At 37.9% G+C, this 26,531-nt stretch overlaps 3 protein-coding genes and 1 long non-coding RNA gene across 7 annotated transcripts in view; 3 read left to right on the top strand and 1 right to left on the bottom strand.

Moving 5' to 3' along the window:
• Nucleotides 1-1,065: 1,065 nt before the first annotated feature.
• Nucleotides 1,066-26,531, top strand: part of Sytbeta (Synaptotagmin beta) — a 28,716-nt gene continuing 3,250 nt past the window's right edge. Inside the window, exons 1-2 of one of the 4 annotated variants that reach the window (XM_089260488.1) lie at nt 1,066-1,267; nt 1,333-1,392. In XM_089260488.1, coding sequence (XP_089116614.1) covers nt 1,154-1,267; nt 1,333-1,392 — 174 coding nt within the window. In that variant the 5' untranslated portion in view covers nt 1,066-1,153. The other 3 variants (XM_089260487.1, XM_089260486.1, XM_089260485.1) reach the window with 3 other exon arrangements.
• Nucleotides 8,588-9,994, top strand: ind (intermediate neuroblasts defective). Its single transcript, XM_018100273.3, has one exon. It carries the CDS (start codon nt 8,936-8,938, stop codon nt 9,872-9,874), a length of 939 nt encoding a protein of 312 aa, XP_017955762.1. The 5' UTR covers nt 8,588-8,935; the 3' UTR covers nt 9,875-9,994.
• On the top strand, nt 10,966-11,925 carry Rpn12R (Regulatory particle non-ATPase 12-related). The gene has a single exon (XM_018100275.2). The coding sequence runs from the start codon at nt 11,051-11,053 to the stop codon at nt 11,843-11,845; it is 795 nt and encodes a 264-aa protein (XP_017955764.1). The 5' UTR covers nt 10,966-11,050; the 3' UTR covers nt 11,846-11,925.
• LOC108650940 (uncharacterized) lies at nt 24,372-25,073 on the bottom strand. The gene is made up of 2 exons (XR_001925498.3): nt 24,724-25,073; nt 24,372-24,668 (listed from the first exon to the last, which is right to left on the bottom strand). It is a non-coding gene; the product is annotated as an uncharacterized LOC108650940 (long non-coding RNA).

Here is a 26,531-nt window from a genome sequence, read left to right as displayed (position 1 = left end):
GTTATTGGGATCATCGTTATATATATAATTCGAAATACATAATACATACATACATGCATGGGCTGACAGATGAGATATAACTGTCTGTGTGTGAGATTTCGGAAGATATAAGAGCTATATATATATATACCAAAAACGTATTCCAAACGCAGTCCAACTTTATCGTACATTTTTCGATAACTTATCCGATTTCTCTTTATCGAAAATAATCGAGCAATGGATTTGTGGTTAATTCAGGAAAGACCTGCGTAATTTAAAGACTTGGAGACTTCAGATTTACTGTGTATATACATACATTGGACGAATACAAAGATTATGTAATTACAGATTTTGGAAGGTCGTCCATATTCGCTCTCTATTTGTATACGAATACGTATTGCAATACAATTTGGAATGTACACAGATTTGAACATTATCATAACTTTCTGAAAGTAGCTTATTGCGACGTTATCAGAACGTGTGCTTCCGTCGTTGTATGTATATATGTGTGTTTATGTGCATTTATTATGTTTATTATATATCGCGCGGATATCGATTTTATTAGTAAAAAACTATAACTCATCCGATTATTTTTTATCGATAAAAAAAGTCGTCTGTGTATGTGCGTATGTGTGTGCCAGTATGTTATTGAATTATCAGTTTCTTGAACGGGTTCAGAGTATCTCGTAGTCAAGCAGTCTCCACTAGAGCTTTATTACTTGTTTGTATATGTATGTATATAAAAGAATGGCAGAACGATTGGAATATTATTTCTTTGCCGGTTTGAGGATATCTTCTAGTTGAGCTCTCTCGACAAGAACACTTTTACTTGTTTGATATAAAATAATTAGTGGACTTGTAGAGCTTCTTAAATTAATTAGTTAATTAATTAATTTTGCAATTCTGGATTCAAACTGTAACAAATATAATCTAATTCGATTTATCACGTAAAATTGTAAGTCTCTGCTTAAATAGCGATGGAACAGTTTGTTTTTATATAGACGGACTGGTGGATAGCAAGACGAACATTGCACAAAACTAAGATAAATTTTATACTTTGGGAAGACACATTTTATAGTAAAGTAAATGCTTCCATATTTTTACTTTAAGAACTAACAAGGCCGCCTGAACTGAAGAATACGCGAAAAGTCATTCGTCTAAAGGGAGATCTAAAATGGTAATAGTAAGCTCGGCTGTCTTGGGTGCCGCAGCTGGCACTGGGCTGGCGCTTCTGCTGGCAGTAACTATAGTTATGTATCGTTATTATCTGCTGCGTAAGCGCGGTAAGGTGAGTAATGTACAATTCACTTATCCATTCTAGTCACCCTTTCGTATTTCATGTATCCAAATCAGGAGTGGGACGAGCTTGATCGCTGGGAAGAGACGCGTATCATGCGTAACTTGCAAATGAAGGTAAGCTTATTTCGAATAGAAATGCCATCATGAATAAGGCATGAAAAATGGCATTCCAATCATCTATACCAGTACAGTTTTGCATTCACTGAGTTGGATGGTGCCATATTTTGAATTTCACATCTCTAAAATGGTTTGCGACTTGGCTAACAACCTTGTCTGCAAATTAAAGCACAATTTATAAACAATTGCCAATAAATTGGGTATTGCAGATCAATGACTTCTACTCTACACCATATATGCTATTTTAATGTATCATATGTAATGTTGTTAATTAAATTGTACAAAAATAGGTCCAAGTCGACCACCCACCTATGGCGGATATATCTCCGTCCAATGGGGGGCGTGGCAAATCGACATTCCAACAAACGGATAAAACTGTATCTCTTGAAATTTTGCCTTTTAGCTAATGCTTCGATTCTTTTAAGACGGGTGGAATAATTATATATCCACGCCTACTAGGGGAGGGGCAAATCGGACCTGACGATTTCAAATTCTGCTATATTTTAGGCACTATAGATGCTAGAGACCTGAAATTTTGTATATATACGCAGGTTGACATCCCAAGTTCAACGAGCTATGATTTATCTCCGCCCAAGGGGGGCGTGGCAAACCGCAAAAGTTTATATATCCTACAACTTAAGAGCTAGAAGCTTAAAATTTTGATAGTTCGGTTACCAGTAATCTCCGCTATCGATCTCCCAAAAAAAAAATTGTTACGCCTCATTATCATTATCATTATTATCGAAAAATACCCTGTAATTTTCACATTTTTTTAACGAAGGAATTAAAGTTTAGAATTTAGGTTACCGTTAGCTTGTTCTATAAGCTGGCCATAAATGAAGTGTCTACGCCCAGTAGGGGCGTGGCAAGTCGAGAAAACCTGAATTTCCTACAGTATTAGAGCAAAACTTAGCAACTAAATTGCTTATTTGGATGAGTATTCCGCAGTAAGTAACGCCCGACTGCAATGTTCTTGTTATATTTATACTCATTCACGAAGTGAATTAGTATATTGGTTTTGTGCAATGTCCGTCTTGCTGTCCGTCCGTCTGTCCGTCCGTCCGTCTGTCCGTATGAACGCAGTTCATTTCGCCGCTATTGAAGCTAGAGACTTGAAATTTGGAACACATATTCGTGTATAACTCCGATTTATAAAGTGTTAAAATTTTCCCGATCCGCCCACTAGGGGCGTGGCAAATCGGAAAATGCATTTTCCGATATACCACAAATCATGTTAGTTGAAGAGCTAGAAAGTTGAAATTTGGTATGTAGGTCCGCGTTGACCCCCCAAGTCCAAAAAGCTATGGTGGATATATCTACGCCTATTGGGGGCGTGGCAAATCAGATAAAACTGTATCTCCTAAAGTTCTATAGCTAGAACGTTGAAATTTCGCACGTAAGCTAATGCCATAATTCTATAATGACTGATGAAAAATTTTTATGTCTACGCCTACTAGGGGCGTGGCAAATCGGACCTGAAGATATAGTGATTTTTCAAATTTGGCTATATTCTAGGCACTATTGATGCTACAGACTTGAAATTTGGTATATATACGCGAGTTGACCTCCCAAGTCCAACAAGCTATAGTGGATATATGTCCGTCCGAAGGGGGCGTGGCAAACCGCAAAACCTTATATCTCCGACAGTTTAAGAGCTAGAAGCTTCAAATTTGGATAGTTGAGTTACTGGTAACGTCCTCTATCGATGCCCCAAAAATAATTGTCACGCCTCTTTGGGGGCGTGGCATATCGAAAAATACCCTGTAATTTTCACATTTTTTGAGCGCAAGCATTCAAATTTCGCATTTACGTTACCGTTAGCTCTTTCTAAGAACTGGCCAAAAATGAGGTGTCTACGGCCACTAGGGGCGTGGCAATCGGCATTTGTATTATCAAATTGCGACATTTATATGCTTGAGCTACCTACATACATATGTATGTATGTATATGTATATACAAATAGGCTTAATAGGCATTGATAACACGGAAGGAAAGATTTTTATAAAATTTTTATAAAAAAAAGAGTTTTCCGCGGGATGTGAATGAGTATTCCGCAGTCGGTAGCGCCCGACTGCAACGTTCTTACTTGTTTTGTTTGGTACATTTATCCTCCATATATTATTTGACCAATTGATCGTTAGCAACAACAATATACATATGCGTATGATATAATAATAATAATAATGATAATCAGAATGTGATGCTTAATATATATTTATATACGTCCAAAGCATAAACAAAATCCAAAGCATAAACATAATATTATTAAATATCAAGCTCTCACCTAATCATACAACTTACAAGTTAGATTACAACAAAAATAATAAAATAAAAGTGGCATATTTTAATGAATCTGACGCGTGCAAACTGTCTAAGCCAAATTGTCTAATTGGCTACAATTGGAATATAGAATCAAGTATATCTGTAATCCTAAATGGTAACTATTGACTTAAGTTCTTCCTTTCTAGTACTAGCTTTGTATTCCCATTACCCAATTTGTTTCATTTAAGTAAAAATATTCGTTTGCAGGCAGCCATGTTTGTCAATTTGGAAATCATAAACGGCGATAAAGGCACAAAGAGATACGAATGTAACAACTGCTGCGAGTCCCAAAAGGGTGCTTTGTCTATTAATTGATAATGTAGCCGTGTGCATTATGTATTATATTTATTCATTTGAGTCAATCCTGGGGTTGTTTCGATACCATCACGAACACACTCCGTTGTAGAGCGTGCCGCCTATTGCGCAGAATCGCGAGCGACTGCCAAGGACAACGCGCGCGTTTTTCCAGTATGTGGACACATTTATTTATTTATTTTTGTTTTTTCCTTTAATTTTATATGTGGTTCTTATTGACTGGCTGCAGCAGTTGATTTCGCGAAGTGGTGGAAAGGGATGTTAAGAAGATCCATTTTATTTGTTTGTATATATAATTTGATTAGTTGTTACACTCCGTAAGGGCTGAATGTTCAGAATTTTAGCTGGCGGCGACTCAATTGTTTGGACCTTTACACCCTATTGGCCTCTTTAAAAAGCCACAACATTGACCACAACAAAGCACTTCTGATTAATGGTAGCGGCCCTCGACTAGACCACGATGGCCGCTAAAAAATGCCCAGCTAAACTATCTGGTATCTGCGTTAAAGTTAGCATTCTTACATCCACTGGTCCCTGGCCTGGCGGCATACAAAGGACATTAGCTACATGAATGGTGAGGTCTGCACAAAGACATCTGCAGATCACTGCAAGTGCTCGCAGCCTCAGCTCTTGTCTCTTAGTTCAGAATCCAATACAATTGTCTCATTGTTTCGGTTCTTTGTGCTGCACTGACTTTCATTCATAAATGAATCATGGAGCTGGGCATTGTTGTCCTGGGCCTTTGGTCGAATGCCATCAAATATTAAAAAGTCGGTAAGGAACTTTGAAATGTATTTCTATAGCCAACAGTATTGACGCTGTCATAGGAGAATTGTAAAGTCCTTCAACAATTTGGTACTAAACGACATTCCAAACAAACAGACCGCACGCACTCACCTATTGCCGGAGGTCTGATGACTCAAAAACACGCAACGGAACCCTAATTGCTCAGTGGTGCAAAGCTCTTCTATAATTTATTCATAAGCGCACTATAATATGAGGCTACTTGAGCGGTAATGAAGTCATATTTGTTAAGCCAACAGCCGTTCATAGAAGTGTTTCTCTCTACTTTCTGTCCATCAAGAGCCCCTGAGCCACAATAAATAAACCCTCAGCCGTAATGGGTAATGGGTACAGCCCGAGCCGCTCGCTGACTGTGTTGCCAAAGTAGCAACAATGGCAACTACAACAATCAGTCAAATGCAAATGTCACAACCAATTAATGTCAAGAACGATATGCTGTACAATCAAAGCAACTGAACTCTCATAAGCCAAACGGGGTGCAGCAGATCCCATCTTGTTGGTGCTGCCCCTGGTGGTGGTTCTTAGCGTACACGCGCTTACTGGTGTATCCAGTTTGGCCATAGAATGACACTCTCTATCTCTCTGTTTCTCTCTATTTGTCTTTCTCCTTCTATCACATTGGATCCGGCTTAAATTATATACAAAGTTTCTCTCCGCTTTCATTTGCTTAGCGTTTACCCCCGTTTTGTTTACAATTAAAATGATATTGTGGTCTTCGCTTTTCCAAAAGGGAGCTTATTAAAGCCCTCCGGATTCATAAGCATGTTTGCTAACAGAATTCAAACATTCTCTCAGTGTAAGTACCTGCTTTGACCTTAGCATTCCTGGAAAACAGAATGCTATAATAGCACGATCTATTCGATCAACAATACTCGAAGTAATTTGAGCGTATAAACTAAGCATGTACAAACGGATGTGGTCAAAGGTGAACAGCACAAAGTGCTCAAGAGGCCCTTCACGAATAACAATATCTTATAACAAAAACTGGTCCAGACTCTGAGCACGAGACCGGCGCAACGCCTACACAACGCATTGCCAAAAAAAAACAATAAAATAAAATAAAATAAAAATAAATAAATAAAGATTCATTGATGCAGCTGCGACTTGGATTGCAAAGAATTTTTGCATGGGCTTACATTAAGGAAAGTACGCCAATTAAGCAGAAGCCAAAACCAACAACAATGCCCCAAAGTAGAAAACCAAATCGATATGTCGGACTCCTAAAGCCATGCAACTGCAGTTAACAATGCAATTTGAGATGTACCGTCAAAGTGGAACAACAATTAACGTTTGTAATTGTGTGGAGTTTTGTAGCCACTTAACATATGATAAAATATCTTGAAAGAATCACAGAAAGAAGAGATACAACACAAAGCAGCACCCGGGTAGACACCTAAGCATTACGCACCGTAGCACAATGGCGTGAAAAGGACAATTATAGGAAATCCTAAAAGTCAGTTAACAAATGATAAAACTGCCGCCAAATGTTCTCTCTGTAACGTAGCCCAAAAATCAACTGTCCTGCACTCCCTCTCGCTCTTGCCCTTGCTGTTAGCTTCTCTCTTTTTAAGGAGACTCACTGTCTGGCCGAGCACAAAGACGCAATGGGCATCGGCATCGGGCATCGGGCTTCAGGTCTAGGGTCCAGGTCGTGAATGAAATGCCACAGCTCATCCTGAATGGACCAAGTTTGTATGCGTGTATGTGTGGTTGAGTGTGTAATAAGTACAGCTATGTGAGGGCATTGTTAACCGATTTGGCAGACAGACATAAGGATAATGCATCCATAAAAACATGTTAAGGTTATCATAATTCAGTCGACAATACAAACAGACAAATTGGCAAGCAAAAATATAGCATGAAATTTCTAGACTTCAGTTTTCCGTGGGATCGATCAGCTATATTTCAGTCCGAATATTTTTTGAAAATCAAAGCATTACTTCCAATTAAATTCCAGAAAATTTCTACGGAACGAGTCGAAAGGAACCTTAAACTAAGGAATATTAAATCTACAATATTTAAGTTGGCTTCAGCGAAACGTGCAATTCAAAAAAAAAAGTACGAAAGCTCTAGTCGAGACTGCTCGACTACGAGATCCCCTGAACTCTCCACGCAACTGATATTTCAATCACAAAAAAAATAAAAAAACTAAATACACGATGAGAATGAGAATTGGAGACTCTATCTTTAAAGATGATATGCGCGCAATATATACGGGCATTTAAAAGATAAGTTGAAGTCTTTAGCTCTGATATCTTCTGAGATCAACGCGTTCATACATACGGACAGGCGGATGGATGGACGGACGGACGGACAGACAGACGGACAGGGCTATATTGACCTAGCTCGTCGCCCTGATCAAGAATATATATACTTTGTGGGGTCTGCCACGCCTCTGCCTCCTTCATTCATTTCAACAAAACCAAAACCCTGATTTGTGGAAACTTAATTGCTTAATCGCTTTTCTTGTTGACGAGCTATGTTCATGAAACTTTCAGGTCATTCTTATAACATTAGTATTTGAAATACGGCTTTTACAAAGTAAGAAGGCTCTAGTCTCTAGACGGCTTGTCTAGGAGATACCTTGAACCCTCCAAGCTGATATTCTAATCATACTGCACTTCTCTTATGCATACATACATACACATGCATCCCACGCGCTTTGCGAACTGCGCTTGGGCTGCGCTGCAGTGTGGGCTGTATTATGAGAATTTATTTATTGAATAACTTCTTTTGTAGATCGACAATCTTAATGAAACTTTCATAACGTAGTCATCATTTTTAAACTGTGTATATTCTGAAGCACTAGTCTGAAATACATTTATTGAAATTGGTGGCAAAGGGGGCGTGGTATCCGAAATCTGTAAATCTCGAAATCTTCATATCCTTTAAATATATAAACACAATGAATATGAAGTCTCTAGGCCTAATAGTATTCAGATTAGGCTGAAAAAAAACGAAGTCAATTATCGATTATTCTCGATAAAAAATATATCGGATGAGTTATCGAAAAATATGATAAACTCGTAGTGCGTATGATATGCACGAGTAATCAAAATTCCAGCTCCCTAGCTCTTCATCTTCTGAGATCTCGGCGTTCATACAGACAGACAAACACACAAACTACATATGTATATCAACTCAACTCGTCGCCCTGATGAAGAATATATATACTTTATGGGGTCTGTGATGATTACTTTTGGCTGTTACATACTTTTCATAAAACCTGCTTTTCCATTTTCAATGGGCTCAAAGTAGTAAAAACAGTTCCGAGATATTAATTTAATAGACCGTAAGTCCATACAATTCCACAATAAAAGTATAATGATGTATTAAAAAAATTAGATATCACTGTCAGAATTTGGATGCTGAATAACGTTTTATAATATTATCGTACGCAATCTAAGCGCATAGTCAAATATGTGAGTAAATGTTTATTGTAATAGAGACAGAAATAAAATATCGATTGCTTTTTATATATTTCTTCTTCTACTAACTGTTCCTTTCCCATACTTTTTATTCTTCCACTACTTGTGTTGAATTCCAATTTAAAATGTAGTATATAAATAATTATTGGGATCTAACTCGAAAGTAAATAAAAAAACTAGTACTCTTCCCTTAGTGTGATCAGAAGCCAAACGCAATCAAATATATTTCATGTATTGATGTTATATTATATTATAATAACACATCGAATCAAAATTGTCTGTAGCATTCTAATTTCCAACTTTAGTTGACGACATTGTACATTCAACCACTATCGATATATGTTACCTGCCATTGTGAATGATCTGTGTGTCTTAGGGGCGGAGCTTCAATGGCTACAGTTTCTGAGTTTAGACGAAGACAAGCTGTAAATGGTGGCTTAATGGTCAGAGGGAAAAAGAGAAACAACCCTCAAAGAAGTCAACAACAATAAAAAGGCAGCCAGACCAGGGCCCAGGGTGTGCAAAAACAACCCCTCAGCCAACGGTGTCTATATAAAGTAAATGAAACAGCCAGAGAGCTAACCAGTAACGCTCTAACAGCGATCGTGCTAGGATCTCGCACCGAATTGAGTAGCAGTAATAGCATTCACGAATCACGACTTTCAGGAAACATGTCGCGCTCTTTTCTAATGGACTCGCTGCTCAGCGATATACCACCACTCAACAAGAATAAGGAACCACTTGGGTCGCCCATTGACCCCACTGTGAATGCAACGGCGGCAGCTGTTGCCGCCTCAGCTGCTGCAGCCGCAATGCTGCCAGGTATACCCATGCTGCCATATCCAGCAAGTTATGTGGGCAGCTATCTCTTCTCCCTTGGCATCCAGCAACAACAACAACAGCAGCAGCAGCAGCAGCAGCAGCAACAACAACATCAAAAGCATCAAGCAGCTGCAGCTGCCGCTGTTCACGCATCTCTGTATCATCCGTATGCGCAGCTTTTTGCAGCCAAGCGAAAGTCCAGTGGGTTTGGGAGCTATGACGATTGCTATCCATCGCCTCCACTATCGGCCAATGCCGTTGCTTACAGCTCTAGTGCACAACTGGCTCTGCCATCAATTCCGCTGACGGGAGCCTACGGTCAAGGCGTCTATGAAGCCGGTGCCTTCTGTACCTCGCCATCGGCATCCTCGACTACTTCGTTGGATTATGGCAATCCTGATGAGCAGCCTATGAAACGCTCCAAGCATGATTCTTCTTGCTCACCTGCCAGCTCTCCCGTTAAGTCTCAAACAACAGTTTCCAGCGCCGGCTTGGAGATCACCCCCTTAATCAATGACTATGCCGACTCCAGCAAACGCATCCGCACTGCCTTTACCAGCACCCAGTTGCTCGAGCTGGAAAGAGAGTTCTCCCACAATGCCTATTTGTCCCGTCTGCGCCGTATTGAGATCGCCAACCGTCTACGACTGTCAGAAAAACAAGTGAAAATTTGGTTCCAGAATCGACGCGTTAAGCAGAAGAAGGGCGGCTCCGAAAGTCCCACTTTCAATTTATCAGCCAACTCGACTAGCCCCCAGACGTCACCCACGGCCAAGTGCTGTGCGTAACATATGTATATTGTTGATTAAGTTCTATGTGTACAAAAAATAACTGATTCGTTGTCCTCTTAAGATAGTCATTAATGTGTACATTTTGTATAGTCCAAAATAAAAACTCTTTGAAAAAAACTCAAAGCTCTACTTAAAATACTCTGAAGCCGTCGATAAAAAAAAATCTGAAAAAGTAAAATTTGATGCATGCTTCCTTGATCGGAACATAAGTCTGGGTTAATCAAACTGTGTCAGTCCTTAAAGAGCTATAGACATAAGTTCTCTCTGACGATTTCAAAAGCGAACTTTAATTTTTAAGCAGTAATTATTGCACATTTAAGGATTCAAATACTAATCAAATATCGGATACGGCTTTTCACGAAAGTGAAATAAGTGTATTGGTTTTGTGCAATGGCTGTCTGTCTATCTATCCGTCTGTTCGTATGAACGCAGTCGTACGAACGCGCTATCGAAACTAGAGACTTGCAATTTGGAATACATACTCGTGCATATCTCCGATTTATAACGTGGTAAAATTTTCCCGATCCGCCCAATAGGGGCGTGCCAAATCGGAAAATGCATTTTCCGATATACCAGAAATCTTAATAGTTGATGAGCTAGAAAGCTGACATTTGGAATGTAGATCCGTGTCGACCATTCAAGATTACGAGCTATGGTGGATATATCTACGCCCATTAAGGCGTGCCAAATCGGATAAAACTGTATCTCCTAGAGTTTTTAAGTTAGAACGTGAGCCAATTCTATAAAAATTAATGAAGAAATTATATGTCTACGCCCACTAGAGGCGGGGCAAATGGGACCTGAAGATATGTTGATTTTTTATTTCTGCTACATTTTGGACATTATTGATGCTAGAGACCTCAAATTTTGTATATATACTTGGGCTGCCCATCCAAGACCAAAAAGATCTGAATTCAAAGTCGCCCAACTGTGAGCTATGTATATAATAAGTTATCTTACAGCATCTGCAAATCACAATAATTTACTCTACATTTATTTCCATGAAATCGAATTTTACAATTTTATATCAGAATTTGGATACGAATCTTATATACGAATGTTTAGTAGGCCTGGAACCGTTATTTTCTACCAGCTGTTTCCAAAAAAAAAATTTAATAAAACAGCAGATGGAAAATACAAACTTATATCTTACAAATTCAACGTTCTAACGTGATGTCGAGCATTTACAAGGAGCTGAAATCAGAATGGTCAAAGGCCTCACCGAATTTAGCGCATTGCGGCCAGCTCTTGAACTCACTTAAGTTGGAGATGGTTCGCTCTGGCTACGTAGACGTTGAGGACGAGGGCAAAGTAAATCCCCAGCAAAAACAGGAGCTGCAGAGGTCACGGGATATGCTGGAAATAGCTATTGAGCACAGCATTAAGGTTAAAGACAATGCCGCCTTTGAGCGATATATGACACAGCTAAAGATGTACTACTTTGATTATGACAAGCATCTAGACTCCTCGCATCAGATGCACAAATTCATGGGTCTCCATTTGCTCTATTTGCTGGCCACCAATCGCATTGCCGACTTTCATATTGAGTTGGAGCGTTTACCGTCGGCTCTGCTTCTGCAAAACCCTTTTATTTCGCCGGTGCTGGCGTTGGAGAACTACTTCATGGAGGGACGGTACAACAAGATCTTGCAGGCAAAGAAGTCGATGCCATCTGAATTGTATGCTGATTTTATGGATCTATTGGTGGATACGGCCCGGGAGGAGATAGCCTCATGCTTGGAAAAGTCTTATGGCAAGATCGCCGAAAAGCAGGCAGCACTACGCTTGGGTCTCAAGCCCGGGGGCCACGAGATGCAGGCTCTGGTCAGAAAACGGAAATGGACCCTAGATGAGGATGGAAATTTCAACTATACCGATCTACACATGAGGCAAAAGGAGAAAGTGCCGGCAAAAGATATCGCTGTTCATACGCTGACATACGCCCAGGAACTAGAGAAAATTGTTTGAAGTTATAGCAAAAAAAGCGTTACACGTTAATCCAATCAACTAGAAAATGATGGCCTGAAATATAGTTGGTTTTTCCGAAATTTGTCAGATTACATTTTCACACATCTCAACCTAGATTTCATTCCGTCCTAAAAGCCGACAGGCGTTATAAATTGTGGACAGATCCGGAGTCAGGGTAGTCTAATCGAGTTTGAATTTTAGTGTATCTGTTATACATAGGATTTATATTTAGAACACTTTAGAATTCAGATGCGAATTCATGGTCTCTTCCATTGGATATTTCATATACTACAAGGCCGACCGCAACAACGACAGTAATGACGACAATGAAAGTTGCATTATCATTGCCACTCAATTAATCATGTGAAATATAACGATATCATTGTGCTACTTAAGAAGGGTACTTGAAAATCTTAAGGTTTAATGTTTAATTGAGCGAAAACTCCTATCAAAGATGTTTTGCGCATGTAACAATTTTAGCACATCCGTAACATTTAGAATACGTCAACTCAGATGCTTATCATTGTTGGGTCCAAATAATCAAATGATACTGAGGAGTACCATCCAAATCGAATCAGGCGCAACAAAACTCCTTCGGGCCTTCGGTCTTTTAGTTGATTCAGACAAAGTCAAGAACAATTGTCATCGATCTTTCAATGAGCAAGGCAGACGCATTCTACTCTTCATTGTGGGCTCTTCCAAAACTCAATGAGAGAGAAAGAATGAGGGGTGCGGTGCTAATAAACGCAATTGCACCTACGCCCCTGCGGGTCAGCAGTTCTCGTGCAGAATAGCCCCGTCGGTGGCTTTAAATGGAATTCTGAGTTCCATTCATTGTGCACATTCTTGAAAATTCGTCGCAGGTAGTATTCATCTATTGCACGATCGTTATCAGAAAGTATATGAAAGACTTGCCTTACTGTTTTTCAAGTGTGCGCCCACTTGAGTTGAAGATCGAGCTCTTGAGACTGAAGTGCTCAGGTAGGTGGTACCAACTCCTGTTGTGTATGCAGTTTTTTTTTTTTTTTTTTTGTGCAAATTCATTGAATATTGTGCTTTGTACATAGCACGCCATTGACGTAGTAGTGAAACTAAAATTGATCTACTTTAAATAAATATTCGGCTAAATTTTACTGTAGAGAGATACCGGATAATAGAAAGTCGATACAATTGATAAGAAAAGTATATATTTATATTTTCGGAAATGAATTTGGGAGCTGGCGTTAACTACGTATACATAAGGAGTACTAATAGTTCTCAGATTTTCTTAATATGGACAGAGTAAATTCGGCTAGTACACTCTAAATTTGCTTCGGGTGTCAGGCTTGACTTGATTATATTCCATGCAAAATATCAAAAAACACGCGCTATTCATGAATGAATGGAAACCCAACTGTGTCAAGTGTTGTTAGGCATTCTCAAAATGTTTTCCCAATTTCTGTTACATTTCATGAATGAAACCTACACCGAGACTTAGAGGCTGTTTAGCTACGCTGTCCGCCGCTTGACTCGAAGTTCTTCAGAGCTGGGAATTTCCGCTATCTTGTTAAAATATCATTAGACTGCGCAGTGCTAAAACAAATTCTTTTGAAAATTTGTTGGTCAGGTTACGCTGAGGCTACCTGAACTTAGACCGTTATGCATTTGCCAGGTGCGGAGACTGCACTTGTCTAGACTCTAGACACTCTGTCGCCAGGGAGCTCGCATTGAGTATCCTGCAGCGCAACGGCTGTGGTCTCAAGTACTTAATTTTAAGTGTTTACATCGATCTTTAGCTATTTATGTGGAGCTACATACTTGACCTTGATATTATCTGGCGACTAACTAACACTGGTTAACATTCAATCTGGTTATATGTATAGCTAAATAAATAAATGACAAATTTTTGATAATATATTATATAATATCAATCTCGAATTGCATTATCATGTGTATATTTATTGACAAAGCTAATATTTGAGTTTCTTCAATATTCGTCTTACAAGTCTTGCAAGCATGGGCTTGAAGCTAGAGACTTGAAATTTTTAATATATTTATATATTTAAATTAACCATTTTAGTACATATATGTATAATCATAAAACTATTGTAAAGATCTTCAATTCCTTATAATTATAAAATGCTGTATGAATGGAAACTATTTGACGAGTACATACATATATACTCGGTATATCCGGTATCAAATTTAATGTATTTTTCCCCGTATGGTGCTTAAGATACCTTCTAATTAAAGTGTTAAAGTGTTGAGCCCCAAGAGAAACAATATATGATAGATAATAGCTGCTGCGTCATGAAAAGCCGAACATGTCTAATTCATAACTAGAAAAATAAAAATTTGATATTTCCTACTGTTTAGATTCCCCATCGATGACTCTTTAAGTTATATATAATATATATATATTTTTCAGCTAAAAATCACGACAACAAAACATTGAAAAACAAGTAAGAAGGCTCTAGTTGAGACTGCTCGACTAGGACATACCCTGAACCCTCCAAGCTGATATTTTAATCATTCTATACTTCATTTATGCACGTATACATACATACATACATACGGACAGACGGACAGGGCTATATCAACTCTGGGTCTGCGATGATTCCTTCTGCGTTTATCAAATGATTTCCAAAGACGTAATATCTGAATAATGAAGACATATGATGCAAGGTTAATTTACAATATATTTAATCTTCGTCTCTCATCAACTAATGAACCAATTTGATGGCATATTCATATGTGGGATGAGTACACGGATGACTGCCACAATACATCTCCAACAGAGACGCAGACATATTCTAATTTTCGTGGCGCCTAGCAAGGATTGACGCCTTTCCGATTCGTTGTGTAACCTACATATGCATGCATACATACATACATTTTCAGAGCTGTGCTCAAGTCGATCCAATTATGATTATTCGGTAATAGAACATAGTGTTTCACCAACTTGACGTGGATGAACGTGTTTGAGTGGCAAATGTACATATGAAGATGAATTTAGGACATATTCACATATGCCTACGCAATTTCCCCGTGATTCAGTAAGGAGTCCAGTGAATGTCATTAGCCCTATCGTTAAGGGTCACAACACAGTATATTCGGTTTGTCTAATGCCCATCCGTGCGTAACCTCGTCCAATTATATTCTAAAACTTTTACATTCAAATTGTCAAACCTTTTCTTGTTGCTTTCCAACTAAATTATTAAAATTGAACAAGCTTGCTTTGAAGACCTTGCATGATACGGAAGATTATACTTGTTATCTATGTAAAAAATATATAAACCTATGATTACCAGCTTCAGAAGGGTCAATAACTCAGACTAGCTTGGAAAAATCCCCTTAAAAAGGTCGGCAACATTTATCATTTAAAACGCAAACTGAGTTACTTAACACCGGACAGCAAGAAAATCGATTAGTTAGTTTTTAATAACTTTCTGCATTTATTACATACTGACTATTTTGATACCTGGATGTGTGCGACAATGTATGATTGAAGAATTCAAGAAAATTCTGTTTACTTTACTCTTTGTTATAAGCACAGACTTTTTTGGGAATAATAGCTTACAATAATTTGAGATCGTATGCTCGTACTCAACACATATTGTGCAGAGAAAGTGTGGAAAATCTATGTTTGTATACGCACAAACATATTTATTATACATTTATACGTACATTTGTATTATTGAGTGGCATCCATGCAAACAGGTTACATTGACGGTATTGCATTGGTATCGGTACCTCCATATATGTATATATCCACACATTTATTTATATATGTACATATGTCCTTCTCTAAGGTTGCGTTAAAGTGAAGTTGTTGGCAGGCACGCGAAAGCGCTATCATCACTATCAAAGCTTTCACAGCTTTTTCGAAAATCAGCCATTTTAATTTGTTTTCACTAAATGCTGACAAATAAGAAAACAAAAGAGAAGTAAGTAAAAGTAAATCCACAATATGGAATTTTAGCTGTAGATTAATGGAATAATCTCTATTAAAAGTAAAGTGTTCTATGTAGGTTTACGGACTAAGACATCATAGAACAATAGCTTTACAAGTTTTATTTATATTTGATAGAATTGTTTTTACTTATATTTTCAATTTCTTCTGGCATTTGCGCAATGTCCCCTTATCACATAGAGGTACACACATTTGTATTTAAATTCGAGTGAAGCAAGTGCAACAGCTGATTGGGCAACAAGTTGCGAAAAAGCTTTCGAAGCTGTGAACTCGTAGTTCAATGCCACGAAAATTTGGCCGAGCAATGTCGTCGGGTATTGTGGGCCTCGTTATTTTCGACCTCGACCAACTCGAATTTTGCAACTTGTTGTGCGTGTGGCCACGTCCTCGTCCTTGTCGTGGCTAAAAAGGCAGAAAATCAAAGTCAGTTGTACTCGCGCAGCTCTTACGTGTGGTACGTTGAAAATTCGTGTCCCGAACTCGCATCTCAATCTAAATCTGAATCCGAATCCCGAGTGAAATTAATGAAAATTGAACGCAGAAATCTAATATATGTGTTTTGTTAATTTGGATTGGACATTTTTTTGAGCTGTCATGCAAAGAACTTCGACCTATATATAATCTATATCATATCAAATGATACCAAACTTTTGTTAAAGAGACAGCGCCCAAGGAGGTACCTAAAGCTTACTCTTGGCAGCCAGTGAGCCAGTGGGCCAGTGAGACAGCCAGAAAGGTGTTTTTTATGGATTTTCCTTCGTCGTTTTTGTGGCTACGTCGAAACTGTTGCTTTGTTGTTTTCCATTATTGAAGCAGGTGGCTTTTAGGTGTACACAGCGTAGAACTGAGCTATTCATAAAGAATGCCTAAAAGGAACCCAATTAAGTTAAATATTCTTGCTTAGGTTATATATACATTTTAAGCTGTTGCATAACGAAAGCAGGTAAAACACAATTAATATTTCCATATTGTGAATTTTCATATCAAATATGTATATGCATGTATATGGTGTATATGGTGTATATATATATATGTATATGGTGAGCATTGAGATATTGAAAGTTTGTTCTAGCACCCTAGAGCAATTCAATATGGCGGCATCAACGAGGACATATGCATATACATTAGAATGTGATCATTATAGGTATAGGAATTTAGATCACAGGAATTTCCATGAAATTTTTAGCTGCCAGACTTTCATCAAGTGATTCAGCGACACATTCAAAGTGAAAGTCTTTTTTGCCTTTGTTGTTTCTCTTTGCCATTTCCCCATATAGCTAATATTCTAATATTCATCATAAATTTGTAGTAAATTAGGCAAGCTTTTAAAAGGATTTTAAAAAGCAGAACGTTAAGAACCCATAACAACAAGAGGCAAGGCGAGCTACCAAAAAGCAAAGTTAATATAATTATTTTTAGATAACAAACCAAGCGAGTGCACAATTTGTCTCTGGCTTCCTTCAATATTGACAATGGCGTTGCGGCTGTTGTTGTTGCTCTCGTTATTACTGTTATTGCTCGGGCTGTTGCTGTTGCTGTGGCTGTTTCTGCTGCTGCTGCTGCTGCTGCTATTGAAGTAGCAAAAGTGCGTGAGACATAAGAGGGGCATTGCTCAGGACGTGTCTCAATATGGGGCGCATTTGGTTATGTGCGTGTTTATTGCCGCTCAAACTTAAAGTTGGATTAAACTTTTCCTTAAAGTCGCCTGCGAAAGAAGTTCTTTGGTGCTCAAATATGAACTCACTGTAATGAAAACACAATACTACGACACCAGTTTATTGATATTTCATCTGCCAGCAAAAACCAATCAGCATTCAGCATAAGCCTTATACCGAGTCCTCCACATATGTGTGAGTGTTTGGTAACACAATCTGTCACAATTAAAGTGACACGTTTCATGTGATGTTCGTGAGTCGTGGAAAAATATGACGTATATACCCTGTATATGACTGTGTGCAGGCTACTTTCAGGTCTATATGGAAGCCAGAAATTATTGTGATTGTGATTTAGCTTCTGCTAAATGAACAAGTGAGGATTCACTCAAAGTCGCATTGTACGCAAGGGGTATCTACTAGTCAAACTCAATTTAGCCTTCCATCGGTAGCCCTGGCAATCCTCTCGAACATTTCAATTTGTCAAGTAAGATGGCACAGCATACGAACACAAGTGCACAAACAAGTATGTAGTCTCTGATTTGTTTGTATCCACACATGCGATTTGTATCTGACAGATACATATATGCATATGTGCAGCATTATTTAGCATTTGGCCTGTCCTTCAGACATGAGCTGCGTCCTGTTATGCTATGTGGTTAACTACTACAATTCTGTTTTATTTTTTCTTAAATCCTGGAAACATTCATTAGTGGCCATTGATTTTTTTTATACCCTAAACCCATTGAAAATGGGAAATCAGGGTATAATTGTTTTGTTAAAATGTATGTAACAGGCAGAAGGAGGAGTGGCTTTCTTCTTGTTTTTATACCCTGAACCCATTGAAAATGGGAAATCAGGGTATAATGGTTTTTTTTTTTTAAGATATTAGTAAATTAGTGTTGTTTGATTGGATTTCAATTCGTAAACATAGTTGTGATTTTCCACACATTTCATTCGCCCCGAATATTAAATGAACAATTTAATTGAGAACACAATTAGTATGCAATTATAATGTAGTGTCAGATGTCCAGGAAATGAAAAAATGAATATAACGGCAGATCTCAATGAAAGCTTTGTAATTTTTGAAGACTATAAAAATAATGGTTGTAACGATTTCAATCATAAGACCTTTAAGATGGAAGAGTAATTCGTATAGAATTTGTGTTCATATGCAATTTTGAAAGCAGAATCAAATTGAATGAATCCTATGCGTATATTAATTTTTGGAAAGGTTGTATTGCGACGCCATACCACCTTGATTACGCTTATTGTCTTGTCAGCTAGTCCCACAGAAAAACAAAATTAAACATTTTCGCCTAACATCGAGTTGATGGCATCGACTGCATAATACTCATCCACGGCGCAAAAACATCTGAGTGCTTGAAGCACTCATTGCAAAATTGACGATATGGAATGGGAATCAGTCTATGCTAATAAAACAAGAAGCAATAATCCGAGTTACTATTTGTTGAGATATTTTTCATTGCTAACAAGATTGACGCAAGGCCAAACAAATGCATCAAATCAATCCACGCTGCTGGCAATGATACCTTCCCTAGTATATTTGGTGAGCTTGTATGTGTGTGTGCACGTCAACAACTACTACAATAACAAGATGACAATAGAATAGGAAATCGGATAATGGCAATTCATCACTGCAAAATATTCGCGTTTTACCGATAGATACAATAGCATTTATTTTTGAAATGGAAAAGGGTTAGCATAGCCAAAATTGTGGAAGGTCGCTGGTCTTTGATGTAGACCTTTATTTCATTATTTGCACGAATGCAGCATCTGATTTGTTTTGATCTAAGCCGCAAGAATTGCCCATCCTCTCAAGACCGACTTGTGACTCATACATATACATAATAAAACTGAAATTATAGGCATTATAAACCTAATTTTCCACAATTTGGAATGGAAATGTACATTTGGGCATTTCTCCAGAAAGGTCAAAATTCAAAGTTAATACAAGAATGTTCTACCAACATATTTTTATACCCTGAACCCATTGAAAATGGGAAATCAGGGTATAATGGTTTTGTTAAAAGTATGTAACAGGCAGAAGGAGGCGTGGCGGACCCCACAAAGTATATATATTCTTGATCAGGGCGACAAGCTGAGTCCGTCCGTCCGCCTGTCCGTATGAACGCCGAGATCTCAGAAGATATAAGTGCTAGAGAGCTGAAATTTTGCATGCATACTCGTGTATACCATACGCAGTACAAGGGTGCCTTATTTTTTTTTCGATAAATCATCCAAAAGCTTTTTTATCGAGAATAATTGCAAAATTGATTTGGTTTTTTCAGCCTCATTTGAATACTTTTAGACCTGGAGACTTCAGATTTACTGTGATTTACTTAGATACCACATCCCCTTCGCCCAAGATTTTTAAAAACGTATATCAAGTACTAGAGACTTGTGCTTTGGAATGTACACATATTGATCAGGTTCTGAAAGTTTTATTGAGATTGTACGTCTACAAAAAAAATTATTCAACAAATAAATTGTCATATTATTGTCCACAATGCACCGCAGCCCAAGTGCAGTCGCTGAGTCAGTCAGTTAGCAGAGCATGCATATGCATATATGTATGTACATTGGGTGCGTGTATAAGAGAAGTGCAACAGGACTAGAATATCAGCTTGGAAGGTTCAGGGTATCGACTACAGCCTTCTTACTAGTTTATTGATAAACAAGTAAGAAGACTCTAGTCGAGACTGCTCGACTAGGAGATACCCTGAACCCTCCAAGCTGATATTCCTATCATTCTGCACTTCTTTTATACACGCACACATACATGCACATGCATCCACTCTCACGCGCCTGCACTCTGCTAACTGCGTAGTAAGCAGCGACTGCTCTTGGGCTGCGCTGCAGTGTGGGCGATAGTTTGAGAATTTACTTGGTGAATAACTTCTTTTGTAAACATACGATCTTAATGAAATTGTCCGGGCGTAATTATATGGTCAAAATGTATGTACATTCCAAAGCACAAGTCTCTAGTACTTGAAATACGTATTTTGCAAATTGGGGGCGAAGGGGGCGTGGTATCCAAAATCTGTTGATTATAAAATGTTTCTATTCATCATATATATACACAGTAAATCTGAAGTCTCTATGTCTAATAGTATTCCAATGAGGCTCGAAAAACAAAATCAATTTTTCGATTATTTTCGATAAAAAAGTTATCGGATGAGTTATCGAAAAAATAAAGCAAACTCGTACTGCGTATGGTATACACGAGTATGCACACAACATTTCAGCTCTCTAGCTCTTTTATCTTCTGAGATTTCGGCGTTCATACGGACGGACGGACGGACAGACGGACGGACGGACGGACAAACGGACAGGGCTATATCGACTCAGCTCGTCGTGCTGATCAAGAATATATATACTTTATGGGGTCTGCGATGATTCTGCCTGTTACATACCTTTACACAAAAACATTAGACCCTGATTTTTCATTTTCAATGGGTTCAGGGTATAACAAGAAAGAAAGCTCTAGTCGAGACAGCTCGACTACGAGATCCCCTGAACCCTACAAGCAACTGATATTTCAATAATAATTAGCAAACACACACGCACACACACACACACACACACACACGCATACAAACAAACACACGCACACACACACACACACACACGCATATACAGGCGATTGCGCTTGGGTTGCGCTGCAGTGTTGGCAATATAATGACAACTTATTTGTTGAATAATTTAATTTCTAGACGTACGATCGTAATGAAACTTTCAGAACGTAATCATAATGTTAAAATGTATGTGTATACCGAATCACAAGTCTCTAGTATTTGATATACGACTTTTACAAAGATGAGGGTGAGGGGGTGGATTTAGGGGTGGGGGGTAAATTTTAACAAAAACCGAAATTGTATGACATGCGTCTTTATATACATTTTAAATTTGGAGACTCTAGCTTGAAAGATGTAGGAGATATAATTCTTTAAGTGATCTTCGATAAGGTTTTTATCGATAAAAAAGTATCGGAATGAGTTATCGTTTTTTAGTGATAAACTCGATATGCGCGTGATATATACGGACATTTTAAAAAAAAGTTGAAGTCTCTAGCTCTTATATCTTCTGAAATCGACGCGTTCATACATACGGACGGACAGACAGACGGACAGGGCCAAATCGACTCAACTTGTCGCCCTGATCAAGAATATATATACTTTGTGGGGTCTGCCACGCCTCCTTCTGCCTGTTACATACTTTTAACAAAACCATTATACCCTGATTTCCCATTTTCAATGGGTTCAGGGTATAAAAAACAAGTAAGAAAGCTCTAGTCGAGACTGCTCGACTACGAGATCCCCTGAACCCTACAAGCAACTGATATTTCAATAATAATTGGCACACACACACGCACTCATGCAAACAAATACACGCACACTCACACACTCACATATACAGGCGATTGCGATTTGGTTGCGCTGCAGTGTTGGCAATATTATGAGAACTTATTTGTTGAATAATTAATTTTCTAGACGTACGATCCTAATGAAACTTTCAGAACGTAATCATGATGTTTAAATGTATGTAGAAGCACAAGTCTCTAGTATTTGATATATGACTTTTACAAAGATGAGGGTGAGCGGGTGGATTTAGGGGTGAGGGGTAAATTTTAACAAAAACCGAAATTGTATAAAATGCATTTTAATATACACTTTAAATTTGGAGACTCTAGCTTGAGAGATGTAGGAGGTACAATTATTTAAGTGATCTTCGATACGGTTTTTTTATCGATAACAAAATATCGGAATGAGTTATCGTTTTTTAGTGATAAACTCGATATGCACGCGATATATACGGACATTTTAAAAAAAAGTTGAAGTCGCTACCTCTTATATCTTCTGAGATCGAAGCGTTCATACATACGGGCGGACGGACAGACAGACGGACAGGGCCAAATCGACTCAGCTTGTCACCCTGATCAAGAATATATATACTTTGTGGGGTCTGCCACGCCTCCTTCTGCCTGTTACATACTTTTAACAAAACCATTATACCCTAATTTCCCATTTTCAATGGTATCAGGGTATTAAATATAATATATTATTCTGAAATATTTATAAACTACAAGATCATTTCTAGACTATGCCTCCACGTGAAAGATTCAATTATAGTTATACGATCTGCCTAAGAGATATACTTTAAGATGAGAGTAGTCACTGGACTCAAATAAATTTGATCAGGGCGAGTTGCAGGCGCCCATGTAAATAATGTTAAGTCTTTAGCTCTCATAGGTCCCGCGATCGACACACTGAGACATTCGGGTTCGGGTTATGAGCATGGAAAAAACACAATCTGGTATTAAACACATTCCAGCAAATCCCTTATTCGATGTATGTGTGCGTGTGTGTGTGCGAATGTGTGTGGCCTCGGGGTTATATAACAAATTGATATAGAACTAGGAGCAACGCGGCACAATGAAAAGCTATCACAGCTACCGCATTGCATTATAGCAGCCGCACAATTTCCATTGTATTGTTGATTAATTTCTAGCCGCCGGGTCTGGTTGTCTGGTTGAACTACAGCTTGGTGCTTTGTAAACATGTTGACAGACAGAGCGACCGACAGAAAGGCCAACAGACCGACAGACAGCCAGACGGGCTGTATTGACGTTTCATGAGCGGATTATCAACGAATGCATCCCATTTAGAAAATCCCAGTCAACAAGTGTTCTGGTCCTTTCTCACGTTTCGCGCTCTTATTGGTTGCAATCGCGCAATAACAACTTCAATCTAATCCATAATATCTATAAATAAGATGCTTTCATGGTAAAACAATTTTTTATCTATATAATAGAAAATCTATCTCAGAACTTAAATCAACTAAAATTATTATTAAAATTAAAGTTTCTTTAATCCAACATAGTTTTTTTTTATAAATATCTCAGCCCAGACAAAAATAATTATACACATTTAAGTAGGATTGCTTGATTGATTGAAATATTAGTTCAAGTCTAGGATATGTATATATGTAGACTAAACTAGTAAAAATTGGAAATTTTAAATGTAAATAAGATTATATTCTTTAACTTAAAATTCTAGTATTAGACCAATTAACTTTTTAAATCCGACCTTAAACGTATCATTATTTGAGACAAGATTCTAGGCTATAACTCAAGCTCAAGTCACATACCATTAGGATAAATTAGATTATTTTTGACATCAAATTTGTTCCTATCTTCCCAACTCTTACATAGATCTCCTCAGCTACCGTTGCCGCTATACCTACGTCCAGTGCGTGAGTGTAGGTAAGCGTATAATGAGCTTCTGTTCTTGTATATTAATTTCCGGCCGCACCTCTCGTGTCTGTTATGAAATGCATTTATATATTCCAGAGTTTGTACGGCATTGTTCTATTGTACGCAAATCGTTTGTGGCACAATTATTTAAATGACTTAACATGGGCTTAAGGAACGGAAATACCCGCTTAGTATTATCTGTGGGACTGGACTACTGCATTCGGCTGATGCCATTTGCTCTTTTCCGTTCAACCTACTTCGTGTCAAATATTTGCAGGCCAATTTCCATTCTTTTGACCTTGGTTGGGTAATTGCTTAGTCTACTTCAATGGCGAATAAGTCGGTGGGATTATGCTATTGTATATACACTTAGTTCATTGCAGCTGATATACCCGTTTGCTGTTGCCAGTCTGAATGAGCGCAAGCTATTTCATTGTCAATAATGGTTCAATATTCATTGCCCATTATTCCCAAATTGTGTCAAATATTTCGACTATCATTAGAGGTAGATTTTCTGGACACTTTATTCCAGAATCTTGAGCTGGGAGCAGAAATTACAAATTTTCTGTATTTTGCATTGACTGGCCGATTAGAGTCGAGCAGGTTCGGTTCTACATATAGTTAGAACTAGACTTAGTTTACAGCTTTTTGTTAGATAGTTATTTAATGGCTGGATTATGGTAGGCAAATTAGAATTTGGTTATACTAGAGGTAATAAAAATTGATCAAAAATAAAATGCACATAGGTATAGTAAACTGATATTTCGAAATTAATATATAGAAGTTGACGTCAGCAGGCTCTCAGTTCACACGGAACACAAAAGTACATGTACTTGGGTCTGGAATTTGATTGGCTACCCGATCCATCCTTGCTCCATCCTTATTTACTATAGTCGCGCTTTTCGGCCTATTCTTTTATTAACACTATTTTCTTCTTCACACCTGCAAGAAACCATATTATTTGTCTGGTTGCAACATACGGTCTTCATCAACAAACGTATTCTTAAAACAGTTTCGGGGAATTAGGCGTTCACATAGGTACTCTTCGTTTGTCGCTATGGCATCAGAAGCGTTCTTCTTATTAAGATTGCGCACCTGCATATTAAACATTGGATTGCAGATGGGCAATTTAATAACACAGGGAATGGGCATGATGCCACATCCGAAACGATTTATGAAACGTAAAGCCATAGTCAATCAATATATAGACCCAAAATTAGGAGAACCGAGGACTTGCTGATTATTCACTAACGATTTAGATGTACTTACAGGAGATTATCAAATTAAAATGGCTTATATTTTCATAAATTCGTAGTTTTCGAACGATTTTTACATCGCCTGCTTTTTAATAACTTTCCTCTATTTATTCAAGATATATTTCATAAATGTAAATAGAAATATATATTGGATATATATCCATCGGCTCATTGAAATGACTATGATTATTAATTCAATACGCGACTCTTGTATTTGTTTTTATCTCTTTTAAACATGTATGTCATACATATATTCTATATTTCCACTAATTTGTAATTTTGGTTATATACTCGTCTTAGTAATTCGCAATCAATACTATAATATTCGCACCGATTGGGAACCTTATTGTTGATATTTTCTGAAACTATTTTTCGTAGGTTCTCAATTGTTCAGATTGATCAAGGCTTAACCAATTAAACTAAGTGGAAAATTTTAATTTGATATTACGCTTGAACCATCAACCCTCGGACTATTTGTGCGTAGGATCACCTTTCTTTCGGGGTTGACATTCATATGCGAATGATAGCTGCAAAATGCCAAACCATTAAAATGCCTTTTCTATGCAATTTTACGCCATGATATGGGCACGTAGTGTGAGTCCGCTTTTCTTCCTGAATTTGGGTTGTTTTTCCATATTTTCTTCAGCGAATTTGATGGGACTTTTCGCCACCACCATAAGGGCATTTGAGCATATGTCGGTATCTGTGTGTGCGGCGTATGTGTGGCTGGGTGTGTGGCTAGGTGTCATCGTTCTTCGCTGGCGTTGAAAAATGGGCTTGGCCGTCGTCCCTTTTATTATAGTTTAGGTGTCAATTAGCAACGGTGCGGTTGGGTGCCTCTCAATGATACGAATTATATATTTTAGTAGGAAGAGCTCATAATCCGGGATTTAATGAGACAGCACATGTAAACGAACGCGACTGTTGACAATAGCTGGTTACAATTCTGTGCGTAACTTAAACTTGTTCATGAAAAGCGCATAAGATTTGCTAGGAGTATGTGATATACACAGGCCGGCACATCACACGTACACATTTGTATATACAGTCGAATATACATAACGCGACTCACTGACTATACGCATTCGAAGTAGATCTGTATATCACACACATATAGATATATTTGTATGCATGTACATACATACTTATATGCACTTTGTACATTTTATTTGCTTTTTATACCCATTCACGAAAGTGAAATGAGTATATTGGTTTTGTGCAATGTCCGTCTTGCTGTCCATCCGACTGTCCGTATGAGCGCAGTTTATTACGGCGCTATTTAAGCTAGGCTATGGCGGATATATCTAAGCCTATTGTTTTAAAGTTAGAATGTTAATGTTAGCTAATGTTATGATTCTATAGAGATTAATGAAAAAATTAAATGTCTATATTTTGGACACTATTGGTGCCAGAAACCTCGAAATTGGCAAACCGCAAAATTACCCTGTATATTTTTCATTTTTTTAACGTAAGCATCCAAATTTTGCCGCTAGGTTACCGTTAGCTTGCTCTATGAGCATGGCAAATCGAGAAAAACGGAGCTTTCTAC

This window comes from Drosophila navojoa, chromosome 4, assembly GCF_054131105.1.
Source record: "Drosophila navojoa isolate 15081-1374.11 chromosome 4, UAZ_NAV_1.0, whole genome shotgun sequence".
Classification (NCBI taxonomy): Eukaryota; Metazoa; Arthropoda; class Insecta; order Diptera; family Drosophilidae; genus Drosophila; species Drosophila navojoa.
Note: the sequence above shows the minus strand (reverse complement) of the source record. Positions and strands in the feature narration are given on the sequence as shown.